We start from the raw sequence: 19,372 nt of genomic DNA on the forward strand, positions 1-19,372 counted from the left end.
GTAGGAGACACATGGTCTGAGGTCTGAGACGTGGGAATATAAAGGTCTTGTGACAGGCCCTGGGAGGGACAATAAGCCCTGCTGGGAAAACCGCTACTGTCACAGAGCATTAGGTCTTAGAGTCCACTCTGTTCCATGTTCAGTTCTGTTGTCATACCTTGCATAAGGACATTGGGAAACATGTCAAAAGAGTAGAATTACAGTGATGGCAAGCATATACAGTCGATGCCATCACATGCACAAAATCAGAGTATGTTTGAAAGACGTCACAGGAGGTAACCCCCCTGACCAGATGTGCATGTGTCTTCTCCTTCAGACCTGTCGTCTCCCACCATGAAGAAGCCCGAGAAGCCTCTCTTCAGCCCCACCTCGCCGCAGGATTCCTCACCCAGACTGAGCACTTTCCCCCAGCACCACCACCCCGGACTCACAGGCATCGGACACAGTGGTGAGTAGGCTAAGGACCTGTACTAAGTCTAGACATGCTCACTCAGTGACCTACAGTGACCTCTACAAGAAAGTGATTGTACTGAATTTGTTTTTTTGTGATGCATCCACCTCACCCTGCCCCCAAAACTCATTTGACTTAGTTGGGATTGTAATGTGTAAAGTTTTGGTTTTCCATGAGTGTATTGTTTAATAGTTTGTTTTTCCCTCTCTCCCTCTCTGAATGTGTCTCTGTCTGTCCCCTCATTTCTCTTTTTCTGTTTCTCCCTCTCTCTGTTTCTCTCTCTCTCTCTCTGTTTCTCTCTCTCTCTGTTTCTCTCTCTCTCTGTTTCTCTGTTTCTCCCTCTCTCTGTTTCTCTCTCTCTCTGTTTCTCTCTCTCTCTGTTTCTCTCTCTCTCTGTTGCTCTGTTTCTCTCTCTCTCTGTTGCTCTGTTTCTCTCTCTCTCTGTTTCTTCTTCTCTCTGTGTATCTGTTTCTCTCTCTCTCTGTTTCCCTCTTTCTGTTTTCTCCCTCTCCTTTTCTCCTTAGTTATATCAACGAGGAGCCCTCCCCCCATTCCCCCTGCAGTTCTCTGCCTCTGCCATCCTCCCCCCCGCCCCGTCACCCTACTTCTCCCACCCCACCATCCGCTACCCGCCCCATCTCAACCCCCCTGACTCCCTGAAGAGCTACGTGTCCAGCTACGACCCGTCCAGCCCACAGACCAGCCAGGTGAGTGTGTGGTACCCCGGAGTGGAGGAGGGTTGGGCTCAGTTCCTGTTTCACTTCTTCTATTTACCAGAGGAATTGACTGTACACAATCTCTCTCTCCACAATAGGCCTAATTCTCTGACAGTGTTTGTGAACAGTGAAATTATTGAATGTGAAGTTTGGGAGTATTTCTGGCAAACTTTTTACGAAAAACAATTTGTTAACTACTGGAAGGACAACCTTGGCTCTGCAGTAGAACCCTTTTCAACGTGACGATTGAATCAAGTACCAATTTTTTATTTATTTTTTATTTCATAATCAATTTAGTGTTCAATTTCCTCTGAAAAACCCACTGACAAATTGAAAAAGTTATTTCTAAAGGTCCCTGTGTATGCCCAAAATAATACCTGCCCCAACAACAATTTGTGCCCTTGACATTTTTAGGACAATCAAATGTTGATCCTTAAATATTTTCACTCATTCCAATTTTGTGGCAATTGTAATATTTGTCCTTCACCTTGAGAAAAATAAATAATTCATTTGGTGCTGTATAACATTTGCCACTTGAGAACGTCTGGACAATTTCGGTGTTGATTGATAGGGAACTGTAAAGCTGTTATGAACATCCATCTGGAAGGGTCAACATAAAGCTCCTCGTTTCCCCCCAGCATTTCAAGTAGGTTGAAATGAATAGTTGTGGCAAATATAGAATTTTGTGGCAAGTGCATAATGAACTTTAAGAGAGTCCTTAATACATGTTTTGTCAGTTAGCCTTCAATTCACTATTCTGTATAATCATAATCAGACTAGCTCAATCATTGCACATGGTGGCTTCACTGCACCACTCTTCCTGTGGTGCATTTGATTTGCACAGAATTGGATGGAAGGAGTTGACACAGGATGTAAGATGCACTGGGTGACTCCTTAGCCAGGTTCTTAATCAAGTGTCAAGTTCCAACTCCCTCCATTCAAAATATGCTGCGGTTCAAATCTAAAGCACCTTTCTGGAATAAAAACAAAAAAATCCCTTTCTGCAATGACTGAATCCAGACCGAACTCTGAAATAAGTCTATTTGATAAATATCTATGGATAAGAGCTTCTTGATAAATGAGAACAACCCAAATGTAAAATATACACCGTAAAAATCACCAACTCAATATTCCAAAGAATATTGCGCCTTTTTTATTCAAACTAATATGATTCCACAGGCTCATAACACAGTATGTATCAGAAACGTCTGATAAACCGGTCAGAATACTTTAAACATTGGGTACACACTTAACCCTTGTGTCACTGTGCAGAGAGAGAGTGACCGAGGCAGAAAGTGATGAGAGAGCCGTGAGATACTGTTGTGACCCCAGACAAAACCACAGGGAATATATAAGGTCGTAAATATTTGCCGTTGCCAGGGCCTCGGCTCTCTTTTGGCGGAATTACTGGCCCCTCTCCGCCATGGTGCTGGAAGGAGTGTGTGTTTTCCGAGGAGGGGGTCTCGGCAAACAACACAGCGCTTATAATCCCATGGACGGCAGCCAGAATGTTTTTATGCTGTAATGCAGATTATAATACACTCTAATTAAGCATTCTATTCATATGTTTAAGGAACCCTGTGGACACAAGTCTTTTACATAAAGGCCTATTTGAGGTTTGAACTTGGGGCGCCACAGTGCCCAGTACACCACACACCGTCTCCTGCAGTCTGAAAGAGAATCTTCTCTCTCTCTCTCTCTCTCTCTCTCTCTCTCTCTCTCTCTCTCTCTCTCTCTCTCTCTCTCTCTCTCTCTCTCTCTCTCTCTCTCTCTCTCTCTCTCTCTCTCTCTCTCTCGCGCGCTTTCTCTCTCTCTCCCTCTCTCTTTCAAGTGAGGGCAACATTTTCCTCACACTACAGAACTGTGCAAACAATACCATAAAACACATTTTATTTGGTAACTTTTTTTAAACGATGTCTTTGAGGAGGCAATTATTTACTGAAGTAAACAGAGTACAAATGTGTTAATGTAGTATTATAGTATTCATAGTATTCAAAACTCACCTTGGATATTGTAATGTTGAAAAACATTTGTCAAGTGACCGCAGGTAGCCTAGTGGTTAGAGCGTTGGGCCAGTAAGGAAAGGTTGCTAGATCGAATCCCAGAACTGACAAGGTAAAACTCTGTTGTTCTGCCCACTGTTCCTAGGCCGTCATTGTAAATAGGCGTTTGTTCTTAACTGACTTGCTTAGTTAAATAAAATAAAATAATAATAATAATAAAAGTAGTACAGGAGTTGTGTCACTAACTGCCCCCCCCCCCCCCCACACACACACAGCCGAACAGCAGTAGCCAGGTGGGGAAGGTTCAGGGCCACTTCACCCCGGTCCTGGCCCCCTCTCCGCACCACGGCACAGTGCGACCTGTATCCCTCTCCATGCCCGACACCAAGCCCATCACATCAGAAGGTGAGTACAACGGTGAGCTTCCTTTCCTTCTCTCTCTGGGACTGCAAAATCCCTCTGTCCCTCACTACTGTACCACTACTACTATACCACTGCTACTGTACCACTACTACTATACCACTGCTACTGTACCACTACTACTATACCACAACTGTACCACTACTACTGTACCACTACTGTACCACTACTGCTATACCACAACTACTATACCACTACTACTGTACCACTACTGTACCACTACTACTATACCACAACTACTATACCACTGCTACTGTACCACTACTACTATACCACAACTGTACCACTACTACTGTACCACTACTGTACCACTACTACTATACCACAACTGTACCACTACTACTATACCACTACTGTACCACTACTACTATACCACTGCTACTGTACCACTACTACTATACCACTACTGTACCACTACTACTATACCACTGCTACTGTACCACTACTACTATACCACTACTGTACCACTACTACTATACCACTACTGTACCACTACTACTATACCACTGCTACTGTACAACTACTACTATACCACTACTGTACCACTACTACTATACCACTGCTACTGTACCACTACTACTATACCACAACTGTACCACTACTACTATACCACAACTGTACCACTACTACTATACCACTACTGTACCACTACTACTATACCACAACTGTACCACTACTACTATACCACTACTACTATACCACTACTACTGTACCACTGCTACTATACCACTACTACTATACCACTGCTACTATACCACAACTGTACCACTACTACTATACCACTACTACTGTACCACTACTACTATACCACTACTACTGTACCACTGCTACTATACCACTACTACTATACCACTACTACTATACCACTACTACTGTACCACTACTACTATACCACAACTGTACCACTACTACTATACCACTACTACTATACCACTACTACTGTACCACTGCTACTATACCACTACTACTATACCACTGCTACTATACCACAACTGTACCACTACTACTATACCACTACTACTGTACCACTACTACTATGCCACTACTACTGTACCACTGCTACTATACCACTACTACTATACCACTACTACTATACCACTGCTACTATACCACTACTACTATACCACTACTACTATACCACTGCTACTATACAACTGAACCACTACTACTATACCACTACTACTGTACCACTACTACTATACCCAACTGTACCACTACTACTATACCACTACTACTATACCACTACTACTGTACCACTGCTACTATACCACTACTACTATACCACCATACCACAACTGTACCACTACTACTATACCACTACTACTGTACCACTACTACTATACCACTACTACTGTACCACTACTACTATACCACTGCTACTGTACCACTACTACTATACCACAACTGTACCACTACTACTATGCCACAACTGTACCACTACTACTATACTGCTACTGCCACTGCTGCTATACCACAACTGTACCACTACTACTATACCACTACTACTATACCACTACTACTGTACCACTGCTACTATACCACTACTACTATACCACTGCTACTATACCACAACTGTACCACTACTACTATACCACTACTACTGTACCACTACTACTATACCACTATTACTGTACCACTGCTACTATACCACTGCTACTGTACAACTACTACTATACCACTACTGTACCACTACTACTATACCACTGCTACTGTACCACTACTACTATACCACAACTGTACCACTACTACTATACCACAACTGTACCACTACTACTATACCACTACTGTACCACTACTACTATACCACAACTGTACCACTACTACTATACCACTACTACTATACCACTACTACTGTACCACTGCTACTATACCACTACTACTATACCACTGCTACTATACCACAACTGTACCACTACTACTATACCACTACTACTGTACCACTACTACTATACCACTACTACTGTACCACTGCTACTATACCACTACTACTATACCACTACTACTATACCACTGCTACTATACCACTACTACTATACCACTACTACTATACCACTGCTACTATACCACAACTGAACCACTACTACTATACCACTACTGCTGTACCACTACTACTATACCCTGTACCACTACTACTATACCACTACTATGCCACTACTACTGTACCACTGCTACTATACCACTACTATACCACTATACCACAACTGTACCACTACTACTATACCACTACTACTGTACCACTACTACTATACCACTACTACTGTACCACTACTACTATACCACTGCTACTGTACCACTACTACTATACCACAACTGTACCACTACTACTATACCACTGTACCACTACTACTATACCACTACTGTACCACTACTACTATACCACAACTGTACCACTACTACTATACCACTACTACTATACCACTACTACTGTACCACTGCTACTATACCACTACTACTATACCACTGCTACTATACCACAACTGTACCACTACTACTATACCACTACTACTGTACCACTACTACTATACCACTATTACTGTACCACTGCTACTATACCACTACTACTATACCACTACTACTATACCACTGCTACTATACCACTACTACTATACCACTACTACTATACCACTGCTACTATACCACAACTGAACCACTACTACTATACCACTACTACTGTACCACTACTACTATACCACAACTGTGCCACTACTACTATACCACTACTGCTGTACCACTACTACTATACCACTACTACTGTACCACTGCTACTATACCACTACTATACCACTACTACTATACCACTGCTACTATGCCACAACTGTACCACTACTACTATACCACTGCTACTATACCACTATACCACTGCTACTATACCACTACTACTATACCACTACTACTATACCACTACTACTGTAACTGCTACTATACCACAACTGTACCACTACTACTATACCACAACTGTACCACTACTACTATACCACTACTACTGTACCACTGCTACTGTACCAGTACTACTATACCACTACTGTACCACTACTACTATACCACAACTGTACCACTACTACTATACCACTGCTACTATACCACTGCTACTGTACCACTACTACTATACCACTACTGTACCACTACTACTATACCACTACTGTACCACTACTACTATACCACAACTGTACCACTACTACTATACCACTACTGTACCACTACTACTATACCACAACTGTACCACTACTACTATACCACTGCTACTATACCACTGCTACTGTACCACTACTACTATACCACTACTGTACCACTACTACTATACCACAACTGTACCACTACTACTATACCACTACTACTGTACCACTGCTACTATACCACAACTGTACCACTGCTACTATACCACTGCTACTATACCACTGCTACTGTACCACTACTACTATACCACAACTGTACCACTACTACTATACCACTACTACTGTACCACTGCTACTATACCACAACTGTACCACTACTACTATACCACTACTACTATACCACTGCTACTATACCACTACTACTATACCACTACTACTATACCACTACTGTACCACTACTACTGTACCACTACTACAGTACCACTACTGTACCACTACTACTGTACCACTACTGTACCACTACTACTATACCACTACTACTATACCACTACTACTGTACCACTGCTTCTATACCACAACTGTACCACTACTACTATACCACTACTACTATACCACTGCTACTATACCACTACTACTATACCACTACTAATATACCACTACTACTATACAACTACTACTATACCACAACTGTACCACTGCTACTATACCACTACTGTACCACTACTACTATACCACTACTATACCACTACTACTATACCACTACTACTATACCACTACTACTATACCACTACTACTATACCACTACTACTATACCACAACTGTACGACTGCTACTATACCACTACTACTGTACCACTACTACTGTGCCACTATTACTGTCCCACTACTGTACCACTTCTACTGTCCCACTACTACTGTGCCACTATTACTGTCCCACTACTGTACCACTTCTACTGTCCCACTACTACTGTGCCACTATTACTGTCCCACTACTACTGTACCACTTATACTGTCCCACTACTACTGTGCCACTATTACTGTCCCACTACTATACCACTTCTACTGTCCCACTACTACTGTGCCACTATTACTGTCCCACTACTGTACCACCACACCTGTACCACTACTACTATACCACAACTGTACCACTACTACTATACCACTACTGTACGACTGCTACTATACCACTACTACTGTACCACTTCTACTGTACCACTTATACTGTCCAACTACTACTGTGCCACTATTACTGTTCCACTTCTACTGTCCCACTACTACTGTGCCACTATTACTGTCCCACTACTGTACCACTACTACTGTACCATTACTACTATACCACTACTGTACCACTACTACTATACTAGTACTACTACTACTGTACCATTACTACTGTACCATTACTACTGTACCATTACTACATCACTACTACTGTACCGCTACTACTATACCACGACTACTATACCACTACTCTATACCTCTACTGTACCACTAATACTATACCACTACTACTGTACCTCTACTGTACCACTACTACTATACCTCTTTACTATACCACTACTCTACCACTACTACTGTACCACTACTACTGTACCATTGCTATTGTACCACTACTACTGTACCATTGCTACTATACCACTACTGCACCACCACTACTGTACCACTACTGTACCATCACTACTATACCACTTCTTTACAACTACTACTGTACCACTACTACTGTCACCATTACTGTACCACTACTTCTATACCATTACTGTACCACTACTACTGTACCATTGCTACTGTACCACTACTACTGTACCATTACTGTACCACTACTACTGTACCACTACTACTGTTCACCATTACTTTACTACTATTACTGTACCACTACTACTATACCACAACTGTACCACTACTACTATACCACTACTGTACGACTGCTACTATACCATTACTACTGTACCACTTCTACTGTACCACTTATACTGTCCAACTACTACTGTGCCACTATTACTGTTCCACTTCTACTGTCCCACTACTACTGTGCCACTATTACTGTCCCACTACTGTACCACTACTACTGTACCATTACTACTATACCACAACTGAACCACTACTACTATACCACTACTACTATACCACTACTACTGTACCACTGCTACTATACCACTACTACTATACCACTGCTACTATACCACAACTGTACCACTACTACTATACCACTACTACTGTACCACTACTACTATACCACTACTACTGTACCACTACTACTATACCACTGCTACTGTACCACTACTACTATACCACAACTGTACCACTACTACTATACCACAACTGTACCACTACTACTATACCACTACTGTACCACTACTACTATACCACAACTGTACCACTACTACTATACCACTACTACTATACCACTACTACTGTACCACTGCTACTATACCACTACTACTATACCACTGCTACTATACCACAACTGTACCACTACTACTATACCACTACTACTGTACCACTACTACTATACCACTATTACTGTACCATTGCTACTATACCACTACTGCACCACCACTACTGTACCACTACTGTACCATCACTACTATACCACTTCTTTACAACTACTACTGTACCACTACTACTGTCACCATTACTGTACCACTACTTCTATACCATTACTGTACCACTACTACTGTACCATTGCTACTGTACCACTACTACTGTACCATTACTGTACCACTACTACTGTACCACTACTACTGTTCACCATTACTTTACTACTATTACTGTACCACTACTACTATACCACAACTGTACCACTACTACTATACCACTACTGTACGACTGCTACTATACCATTACTACTGTACCACTTCTACTGTACCACTTATACTGTCCAACTACTACTGTGCCACTATTACTGTTCCACTTCTACTGTCCCACTACTACTGTGCCACTATTACTGTCCCACTACTGTACCACTACTACTGTACCATTACTACTATACCACAACTGAACCACTACTACTATACCACTACTACTGTACCACTACTACTATACCACAACTGTACCACTACTACTATACCACTACTACTATACCACTACTACTGTACCACTGCTACTATACCACTACTACTATACCACTGCTACTATACCACAACTGTACCACTACTACTATACCACTACTACTGTACCACTACTACTATACCACTACTACTGTACCACTACTACTATACCACTGCTACTGTACCACTACTACTATACCACAACTGTACCACTACTACTATACCACAACTGTACCACTACTACTATACCACTACTGTACCACTACTACTATACCACAACTGTACCACTACTACTATACCACTACTACTATACCACTACTACTGTACCACTGCTACTATACCACTACTACTATACCACTGCTACTATACCACAACTGTACCACTACTACTATACCACTACTACTGTACCACTACTACTATACCACTATTACTGTACCACTGCTACTATACCACTACTACTATACCACTACTACTATACCACTGCTACTATACCACTACTACTATACCACTACTACTATACCACTGCTACTATACCACAACTGAACCACTACTACTATACCACTACTACTGTACCACTACTACTATACCACAACTGTACCACTACTACTATACCACTACTACTGTACCACTACTACTATACCACTACTACTGTACCACTGCTACTATACCACTACTACTATACCACTACTACTATACCACTGCTACTATGCCACAACTGTACCACTACTACTATACCACTGCTACTATACCACTGCTACTATACCACTGCTACTATACCACTACTACTATACCACTACTACTATACCACTACTACTGTACCACTGCTACTATACCACAACTGTACCACTACTACTATACCACAACTGTACCACTACTACTATACCACTACTACTGTACCACTGCTACTGTACCAGTACTACTATACCACTACTGTACCACTACTACTATACCACAACTGTACCACTACTACTATACCACTGCTACTATACCACTGCTACTGTACCACTACTACTATACCACTACTGTACCACTACTACTATACCACTACTGTACCACTACTACTATACCACAACTGTACCACTACTACTATACCACTACTGTACCACTACTACTATACCACAACTGTACCACTACTACTATACCACTGCTACTATACCACTGCTACTGTACCACTACTACTATACCACTACTGTACCACTACTACTATACCACAACTGTACCACTACTACTATACCACTACTACTGTACCACTGCTACTATACCACAACTGTACCACTGCTACTATACCACTGCTACTATACCACTGCTACTGTACCACTACTACTATACCACAACTGTACCACTACTACTATACCACTACTACTGTACCACTGCTACTATACCACAACTGTACCACTACTACTATACCACTACTACTATACCACTGCTACTATACCACTACTACTATACCACTACTACTATACCACTACTGTACCACTACTACTGTACCACTACTACAGTACCACTACTGTACCACTACTACTGTACCACTACTGTACCACTACTACTATACCACTACTACTATACCACTACTACTGTACCACTGCTTCTATACCACAACTGTACCACTACTACTATACCACTACTACTATACCACTGCTACTATACCACTACTACTATACCACTACTAATATACCACTACTACTATACCACTACTACTATACCACAACTGTACCACTGCTACTATACCACTACTGTACCACTACTACTATACCACTACTATACCACTACTACTATACCACTACTACTATACCACTACTACTATACCACTACTACTATACCACTACTACTATACCACAACTGTACGACTGCTACTATACCACTACTACTGTACCACTACTACTGTGCCACTATTACTGTCCCACTACTGTACCACTTCTACTGTCCCACTACTACTGTGCCACTATTACTGTCCCACTACTGTACCACTTCTACTGTCCCACTACTACTGTGCCACTATTACTGTCCCACTACTACTGTACCACTTATACTGTCCCACTACTACTGTGCCACTATTACTGTCCCACTACTATACCACTTCTACTGTCCCACTACTACTGTGCCACTATTACTGTCCCACTACTGTACCACCACAACTGTACCACTACTACTATACCACAACTGTACCACTACTACTATACCACTACTGTACGACTGCTACTATACCACTACTACTGTACCACTTCTACTGTACCACTTATACTGTCCAACTACTACTGTGCCACTATTACTGTTCCACTTCTACTGTCCCACTACTACTGTGCCACTATTACTGTCCCACTACTGTACCACTACTACTGTACCATTACTACTATACCACTACTGTACCACTACTACTATACTAGTACTACTACTACTGTACCATTACTACTGTACCATTACTACTGTACCATTACTACATCACTACTACTGTACCGCTACTACTATACCACGACTACTATACCACTACTCTATACCTCTACTGTACCACTAATACTATACCACTACTACTGTACCTCTACTGTACCACTACTACTATACCTCTTTACTATACCACTACTCTACCACTACTACTGTACCACTACTACTGTACCATTGCTATTGTACCACTACTACTGTACCATTGCTACTATACCACTACTGCACCACCACTACTGTACCACTACTGTACCATCACTACTATACCACTTCTTTACAACTACTACTGTACCACTACTACTGTCACCATTACTGTACCACTACTTCTATACCATTACTGTACCACTACTACTGTACCATTGCTACTGTACCACTACTACTGTACCATTACTGTACCACTACTACTGTACCACTACTACTGTTCACCATTACTTTACTACTATTACTGTACCACTACTACTATACCACAACTGTACCACTACTACTATACCACTACTGTACGACTGCTACTATACCACTACTACTGTACCACTTCTACTGTACCACTTATACTGTCCAACTACTACTGTGCCACTATTACTGTTCCACTTCTACTGTCCCACTACTACTGTGCCACTATTACTGTCCCACTACTGTACCACTACTACTGTACCATTACTACTATACCACTACTGTACCACTACTACTATACTAGTACTGTACCATTGCTACTATACTACTACTACTGTACCATTACTACTGTACCATTACTACTGTACCATTACTACATCACTACTACTGTACCGCTACTACTATACCACGACTACTATACCACTACTCTATACCTCTACTGTACCACTAATACTATACCACTACTACTGTACCTCTACTGTACCACTACTACTATACCTCTTTACTATACCACTACTCTACCACTACTACTGTACCACTACTACTGTACCATTGCTATTGTACCACTACTACTGTACCATTGCTACTATACCACTACTGCCCCACCACTACTGTACCACTACTGTACCATCACTACTATACCACTTCTTTACAACTACTACTGTACCACTACTACTGTCACCATTACTGTACCACTACTTCTATACCAATTACTGTACCACTACTACTGTACCATTGCTACTGTACCACTACTACTGTACCATTACTGTACCACTACTACTGTACCACTACTACTGTTCACCATTACTTTACTACTATTACTGTACCACTACTACTATACCACAACTGTACCACTACTACTATACCACTACTGTACGACTGCTACTATACCACTACTACTGTACCACTTCTACTGTACCACTTATACTGTCCAACTACTACTGTGCCACTATTACTGTTCCACTTCTACTGTCCCACTACTACTGTGCCACTATTACTGTCCCACTACTGTACCACTACTACTGTACCATTACTACTATACCACTACTGTACCACTACTACTATACTAGTACTGTACCATTGCTACTATACTACTACTACTGTACCATTACTACTGTACCATTACTACTGTACCATTACTACATCACTACTACTGTACCGCTACTACTATACCACGACTACTATACCACTACTCTATACCTCTACTATACCACTACTCTACCACTACTACTGTACCACTACTACTGTACCATTGCTATTGTACCACTACTACTGTACCATTGCTACTATACCACTACTGCACCACCACTACTGTACCACTACTGTACCATCACTACTATACCACTTCTTTACAACTACTACTGTACCACTACTACTGTCACCATTACTGTACCACTACTTCTATACCATTACTGTACCACTACTACTGTACCATTGCTACTGTACCACTACTACTGTACCATTACTTTACCACTACTACTGTACCACTACTACTGCCCACCATTGCTGTACCACTACTACTGTACCACTACTACTGTTCACCATTACTGTACCACTACTACTGTACCACTACTACTATACCACTACTACTGTTCACCATTACTGTACCACTACTACTGTACCACTACTACTATACCACTACTACTGTTCACCATTACTGTACCACTACTACTGTACCACTACTACTGCCCACCATTACTGTACCACTACTACTGTACCACTACTACTGTTCACCATTACTGTACCACTACTACTGTACCACTACTACTGCCCACCATTGCTGTACCACTACTACTGTACCACTACTACTGTTCACCATTACTGTACCACTACTACTGTACCACTACTACTATACCACTACTACTGTTCACCATTACTGTACCACTACTACTGTACCACTACTACTGTTCACCATTACTGTACCACTACTACTGTACCACTACTACTGTCCACCATTACTGTACCACTACTACTGTACCACTACTACTGTTCACCATTACTGTACCACTACTACTGTACCACTACTACTGCCCACCATTACTGTACCACTACTACTGTACCACTACTACTGTTCACCATTACTGTACCACTACTACTGTACCACTACTACTGTTCACCATTACTGTACCACTACTACTGTACCACTACTACTGTCCACCATTACTGTACCACTACTACTGTACCACTACTACTATACCACTACTACTGTTCACCATTACTGTACCACTACTACTGTACCACTACTACTGTTCACCATTACTGTACCACTACTACTGTACCACTACTACTGTCCACCATTACTGTACCACTACTACTGTACCACTACTACTGTTCACCATTACTGTACCACTACTACTGTACCACTACTACTGCCCACCATTACTGTACCACTACTACTGTACCACTAATACTGTTCACCATTACTGTACCACTACTACTGTACCACTACTACTGTTCACCATTACTGTACCACTACTACTGCCCACAATTACTGTACCACTACTACTGTACCACTACTACTGTTCACCATTACTGTACCACTACTACTGTACCACTACTACTGTCCACCATTACTGTACCACTACTACTGTACCACTACTACTGTCCACCTTACTGTACCACTACTACTGTACCACTACTACTGTTCACCATTACTGTACCACTACTACTGTACCACTACTACTGCCCACCATTACTGTACCACTACTACTGTACCACTACTACTGCCCACCATTACTGTACCACTACTACTGTACCACTACTACTGTTCACCATTACTGTACCACTACTACTGTACCACTACTACTGTTCACCATTACTGTACCCCTACTACTGTACCACTACTACTGCCCACAATTACTGTACCACTACTACTGTACCACTACTACTGCCCACCATTACTGTACCACTACTACTGTACCACTACTACTGTTCACCATTACTGTACCACTACTACTGTACCACTACTACTGTTCACCATTACTGTACCACTACTACTGTACCACTACTACTGTCCACCATTACTGTACCACTACTACTGTACCACTACTACTGTTCACCATTACTGTACCACTACTACTGTACCACTACTACTGTACCACTACTACTGTTCACCATTACTGTACCACTATTACTGTACCACTACTACTGTCCACCATTACTGTACCACTACTACTGTCCACCATTACTGTACCACTATTACTGTACCACTACTACTGTCCACCATTACTGTACCACTACTACTAAACCACTAGTACTTTACGACTACTACTGTACCATTACTACTGACCACCATTAATGTACTACTACTACTATACCACCACTACTGTCCACCATTACTGTTCTACTACTACTACACCACTACTGTACCACTACTGTACCACTACTACTGTCCACCATTACTGTACCACTTCTACTGTCCACCATTACTGCACCACTACTACTATACCACTACTGTACCACCACTTCTGTCCACCACTACTACTATACCACTCTGTTCCACCACTACTGTCCACCATTACTATAGCACTTCTACTATACCACTACTGTACCACTTTACATTTTCTATACAGATAAATAATATGTAATATCTGTCCGTGTGTGTGTTCTTCCAGGCTACTCAGCCCCGGGCACCCCCACAGCCAATCGTTTTGTAGGACTGAGCTCTAGAGATCCAGCCTTCCTTCACCAACAACAGGTGAGACACAGTACAACTACCTTTCTTTCCTTCCTCCCTCTCCACTTCCCTTCAAAAGGGGTCTGAGTCCATGGAGATATTACATTCTGTGTCTGGGAGTACCTGGGAGTACCTTTTGTATCATTCCATATACTGTATGTAGGTAATATTGTGGAATAGCTTTTACCTTAATTATTTCCGGTATGGTGCAGAAAGTCATTAGATGTAGCATAATAGATGAGGTGTAAGGTCCTGTTTACTTCAAATAGTGTCTAAAATGTAGCTACTATATATGTCAGTCAGCATTCACAGACATATAAACAGACCAGCACTCCCGTGATACAGTTGTCTAGCTTTGATTCACATTTTGTAAGGCAGTCCACAGTGGAATATCATGTATACAGTGGCAAGAAAAAGTATGTGAACAACAATAGACAAACACAGTGTGCTTAAACTAATAACACACTACTTATTGTATTTTTCCCTATATTGGATACACATTATAAACAATTACAGTGTAGGTTGGAAAAAGTATGTGAACCCCTGGGCTAATGAATTCTCCAAAAGCTAATTGGAGACAGTAGTCAGCTAACCTGGAGTTCAATCAATGAGACGAGATTGGAGATGTTGGTTAGAGCTGCCCTGCCCTATAATAAACATTCACAAAATTTGAGTTTGCTATTCACAAAAAGCATTGCCTGATGTGAACCATGCCTCGAACAAAAGAGATCTCAGAAGACCTAAGATTAAGAATTGATGACTTGCATAAAGCTGGAAAGTGTTACAAAAGTATCTCTAAAAGCCATGATGTTCATCAGTCCACGGCAAGACAAATTGTCTATAAATAGAGAAAGTTCAGCACTGTTGCTACTCTCCCTAGGAGTGGCCATCCTGCAAAGATGACTGCAAGAGCATAGTGCAGAATGCTCAATGAGGTTAAGAAGAATCATAGAGTGTCAGCTAAAGACTTACAAACATCTCTGGAACATGCTATCATCTCTGTTGATGTGTCTACGATACATAAAACACTGAACAATAATGGTGTTCATGGGAGGACACCACAGAGAAGCCACTGCTGTCCAAAAAAAAACATTGCTACATGTCTTAAGTTCGCAAAAGAGCACCTTGTTGTTCCCCAGCGCTACTGGTAAAATATTCTGTGGATAGATTAAACTAAAGTTGAGTTGTTTGGAAGGAACACACAACACTATGTGTGGAGAAAAAATGGCACAGCACACCAACATCAAAACCTCATCCCAACTGTAAAGTATGGTGGAGGGAGCATCATGGTTTGGGGCTGTTTTGCTGCCTCAGGGCATGGACAGCTTGCTATCATTGACGGAAAAATGAATTCCCAAGTTTATCAAGACATTTTGCAGGAGAATGTAAGGCTATCTGTCCGCCACTTGAAGCTCAACAGAAGTTGAGTGATGTAACAGCACAACGACCCAAAACACAGAAGTAAATCAACAACAGAATGGCTTCAATAGAAGAAAATATGCCTTCTGGAGTGGTCCAATCAGTCCTGACCTCAACCCGATTGAAATGCTGTGGCATGACCTCAAGAGAGCGGTTCACACCAGACATCCCAAGAATATTGCCGAACTGAAGCAGTTTTATAAAATTCCTCCTGACTGTTGTGCAGGTCTGATCCTCAACGACAGAAAACGTTTGGTTGAGGTTATTGCTGCCAAAGGAGGGTCAACCAGTTATTAAATCCATGGGTTCACACACTTTTTTCACCCTGCGCTATGAATGTTTACACGGTGTGTTCAATAAAGACATGAAAATGTGTAATTGTTTGTGTTATTAGTTTAAGCAGACTGTGTTTGTCTGTTGTTGTGATCAAATTTTACAACCAATTTATGCAGATATCCAGGTAATTTCAAAGGGTTCACATACGTTTTCTTGCCAGTGTATGCTGTATCATCAATAGTACAGAAGGGAGAAAGTGCACAAAAATACACATTTCAATGACTTGTCTGTTGTGGTTCAGTATTCATTAGACAGTGGGTGGGTTTCTTTTTCTTCCCATACTATTCTGTATGTCAGAATATTCAGACAGACAGTGTGTGATACAGACCGGAGCCAGACTGTTTGGTGCTGTTGGCGTTGAGCGGTTGTCCCGGCGCCTGGGCACATGTGACCACGTGGTGGCTGAAGTGTGTGTGAGGTTAGGATCATCGTGGTCAGCGAGGGTGGAAAAGGAGGCTTGGAGCACCAGCCCCTCCTCATGAAGCACACACTCACACGCTGATCCGAAGCCAAGGTCTTCCAACCACGCTTAATTGAATGCATCTGCACGAGGCTACATAGTAATCAGTGGTTTCTCTTCTCTACCGTTCCTGTCTAACGTAATGACAAAGCCTGGCCTGTTTTTTTCTGAAGCTTGGCAAAGGTACAGCAGGCAGAAAATGGGCTGTTTCTTAATGATGCTATGATTCTCTATAGCAGGGTGGATCATTTTGGGCAGTGTGTGTGTGTGTGTGTGTGTGTGTGTGTGTGTGTGTGTGTGTGTGTGTGTGTGTGTGTGTGTGTGTGTGTGTGTGTGTGTGTGTGTGTGTGTGTGTGTGTGTGTGTGTGTGTGTGTGTGTGTGTGTGTGTGTGTGTGTAGAGTTAATATGCAATTTTTTGTTGCCCTGCTACTTCCCTCAGATAAGTCACTAAACAGCTGTACTCAATGTTGTCTCACTGGCCGATAGTGTAAAATATCAATTTATATTATATTCAATGAAATTAAACAAACACTGCGAGCTGAATACTAAATGAATAGGAAAGACTTGAAGGAAATACAATAGCCATTCATCATGCTTATATTTTATTAGTCAGGCTTTGTCTGTGTGGTTTCTGGTTCAGGATGATTTAAACCTAAGAAGCTGGCTCTTTCGTCCTGTGGTTACTGGCACTAGGCCAATATTATACACTGGAGTAAACAATGTCATTGGTATACTCCCTTTGTTGTTTTTGCCATCTCACCCCAGCTCTGGATATGTATTAGGTAGAGTTATGAGATGTATTGACACTTCTCCTGTGTGTTTGAGACTGTTGTTCTGAGGCGGGTTGGGTGGAGAGACCAGACACACAAGGTGGAGGAGTTTCACCGACTTGGGGTGTCATCTTTCAG

At 41.7% G+C, this 19,372-nt stretch overlaps 1 protein-coding gene across 1 annotated transcript in view; it reads left to right on the plus strand.

The window, feature by feature from the left end:
- Positions 1 to 19,372, plus strand: part of LOC124014550 (nuclear factor 1 B-type-like) — a 104,419-nt gene that overhangs the window by 70,888 nt on the left and 14,159 nt on the right. Inside the window, 5 exon segments of the mRNA XM_046329680.1 lie at positions 317 to 448; positions 976 to 994; positions 996 to 1,158; positions 3,446 to 3,575; positions 16,187 to 16,269. Coding sequence (XP_046185636.1) covers positions 317 to 448; positions 976 to 994; positions 996 to 1,158; positions 3,446 to 3,575; positions 16,187 to 16,269 — 527 coding nt within the window.

Source organism: Oncorhynchus gorbuscha, linkage group LG25 (assembly GCF_021184085.1).
Source record: "Oncorhynchus gorbuscha isolate QuinsamMale2020 ecotype Even-year linkage group LG25, OgorEven_v1.0, whole genome shotgun sequence".
Classification (NCBI taxonomy): domain Eukaryota; kingdom Metazoa; phylum Chordata; class Actinopteri; order Salmoniformes; family Salmonidae; genus Oncorhynchus; species Oncorhynchus gorbuscha.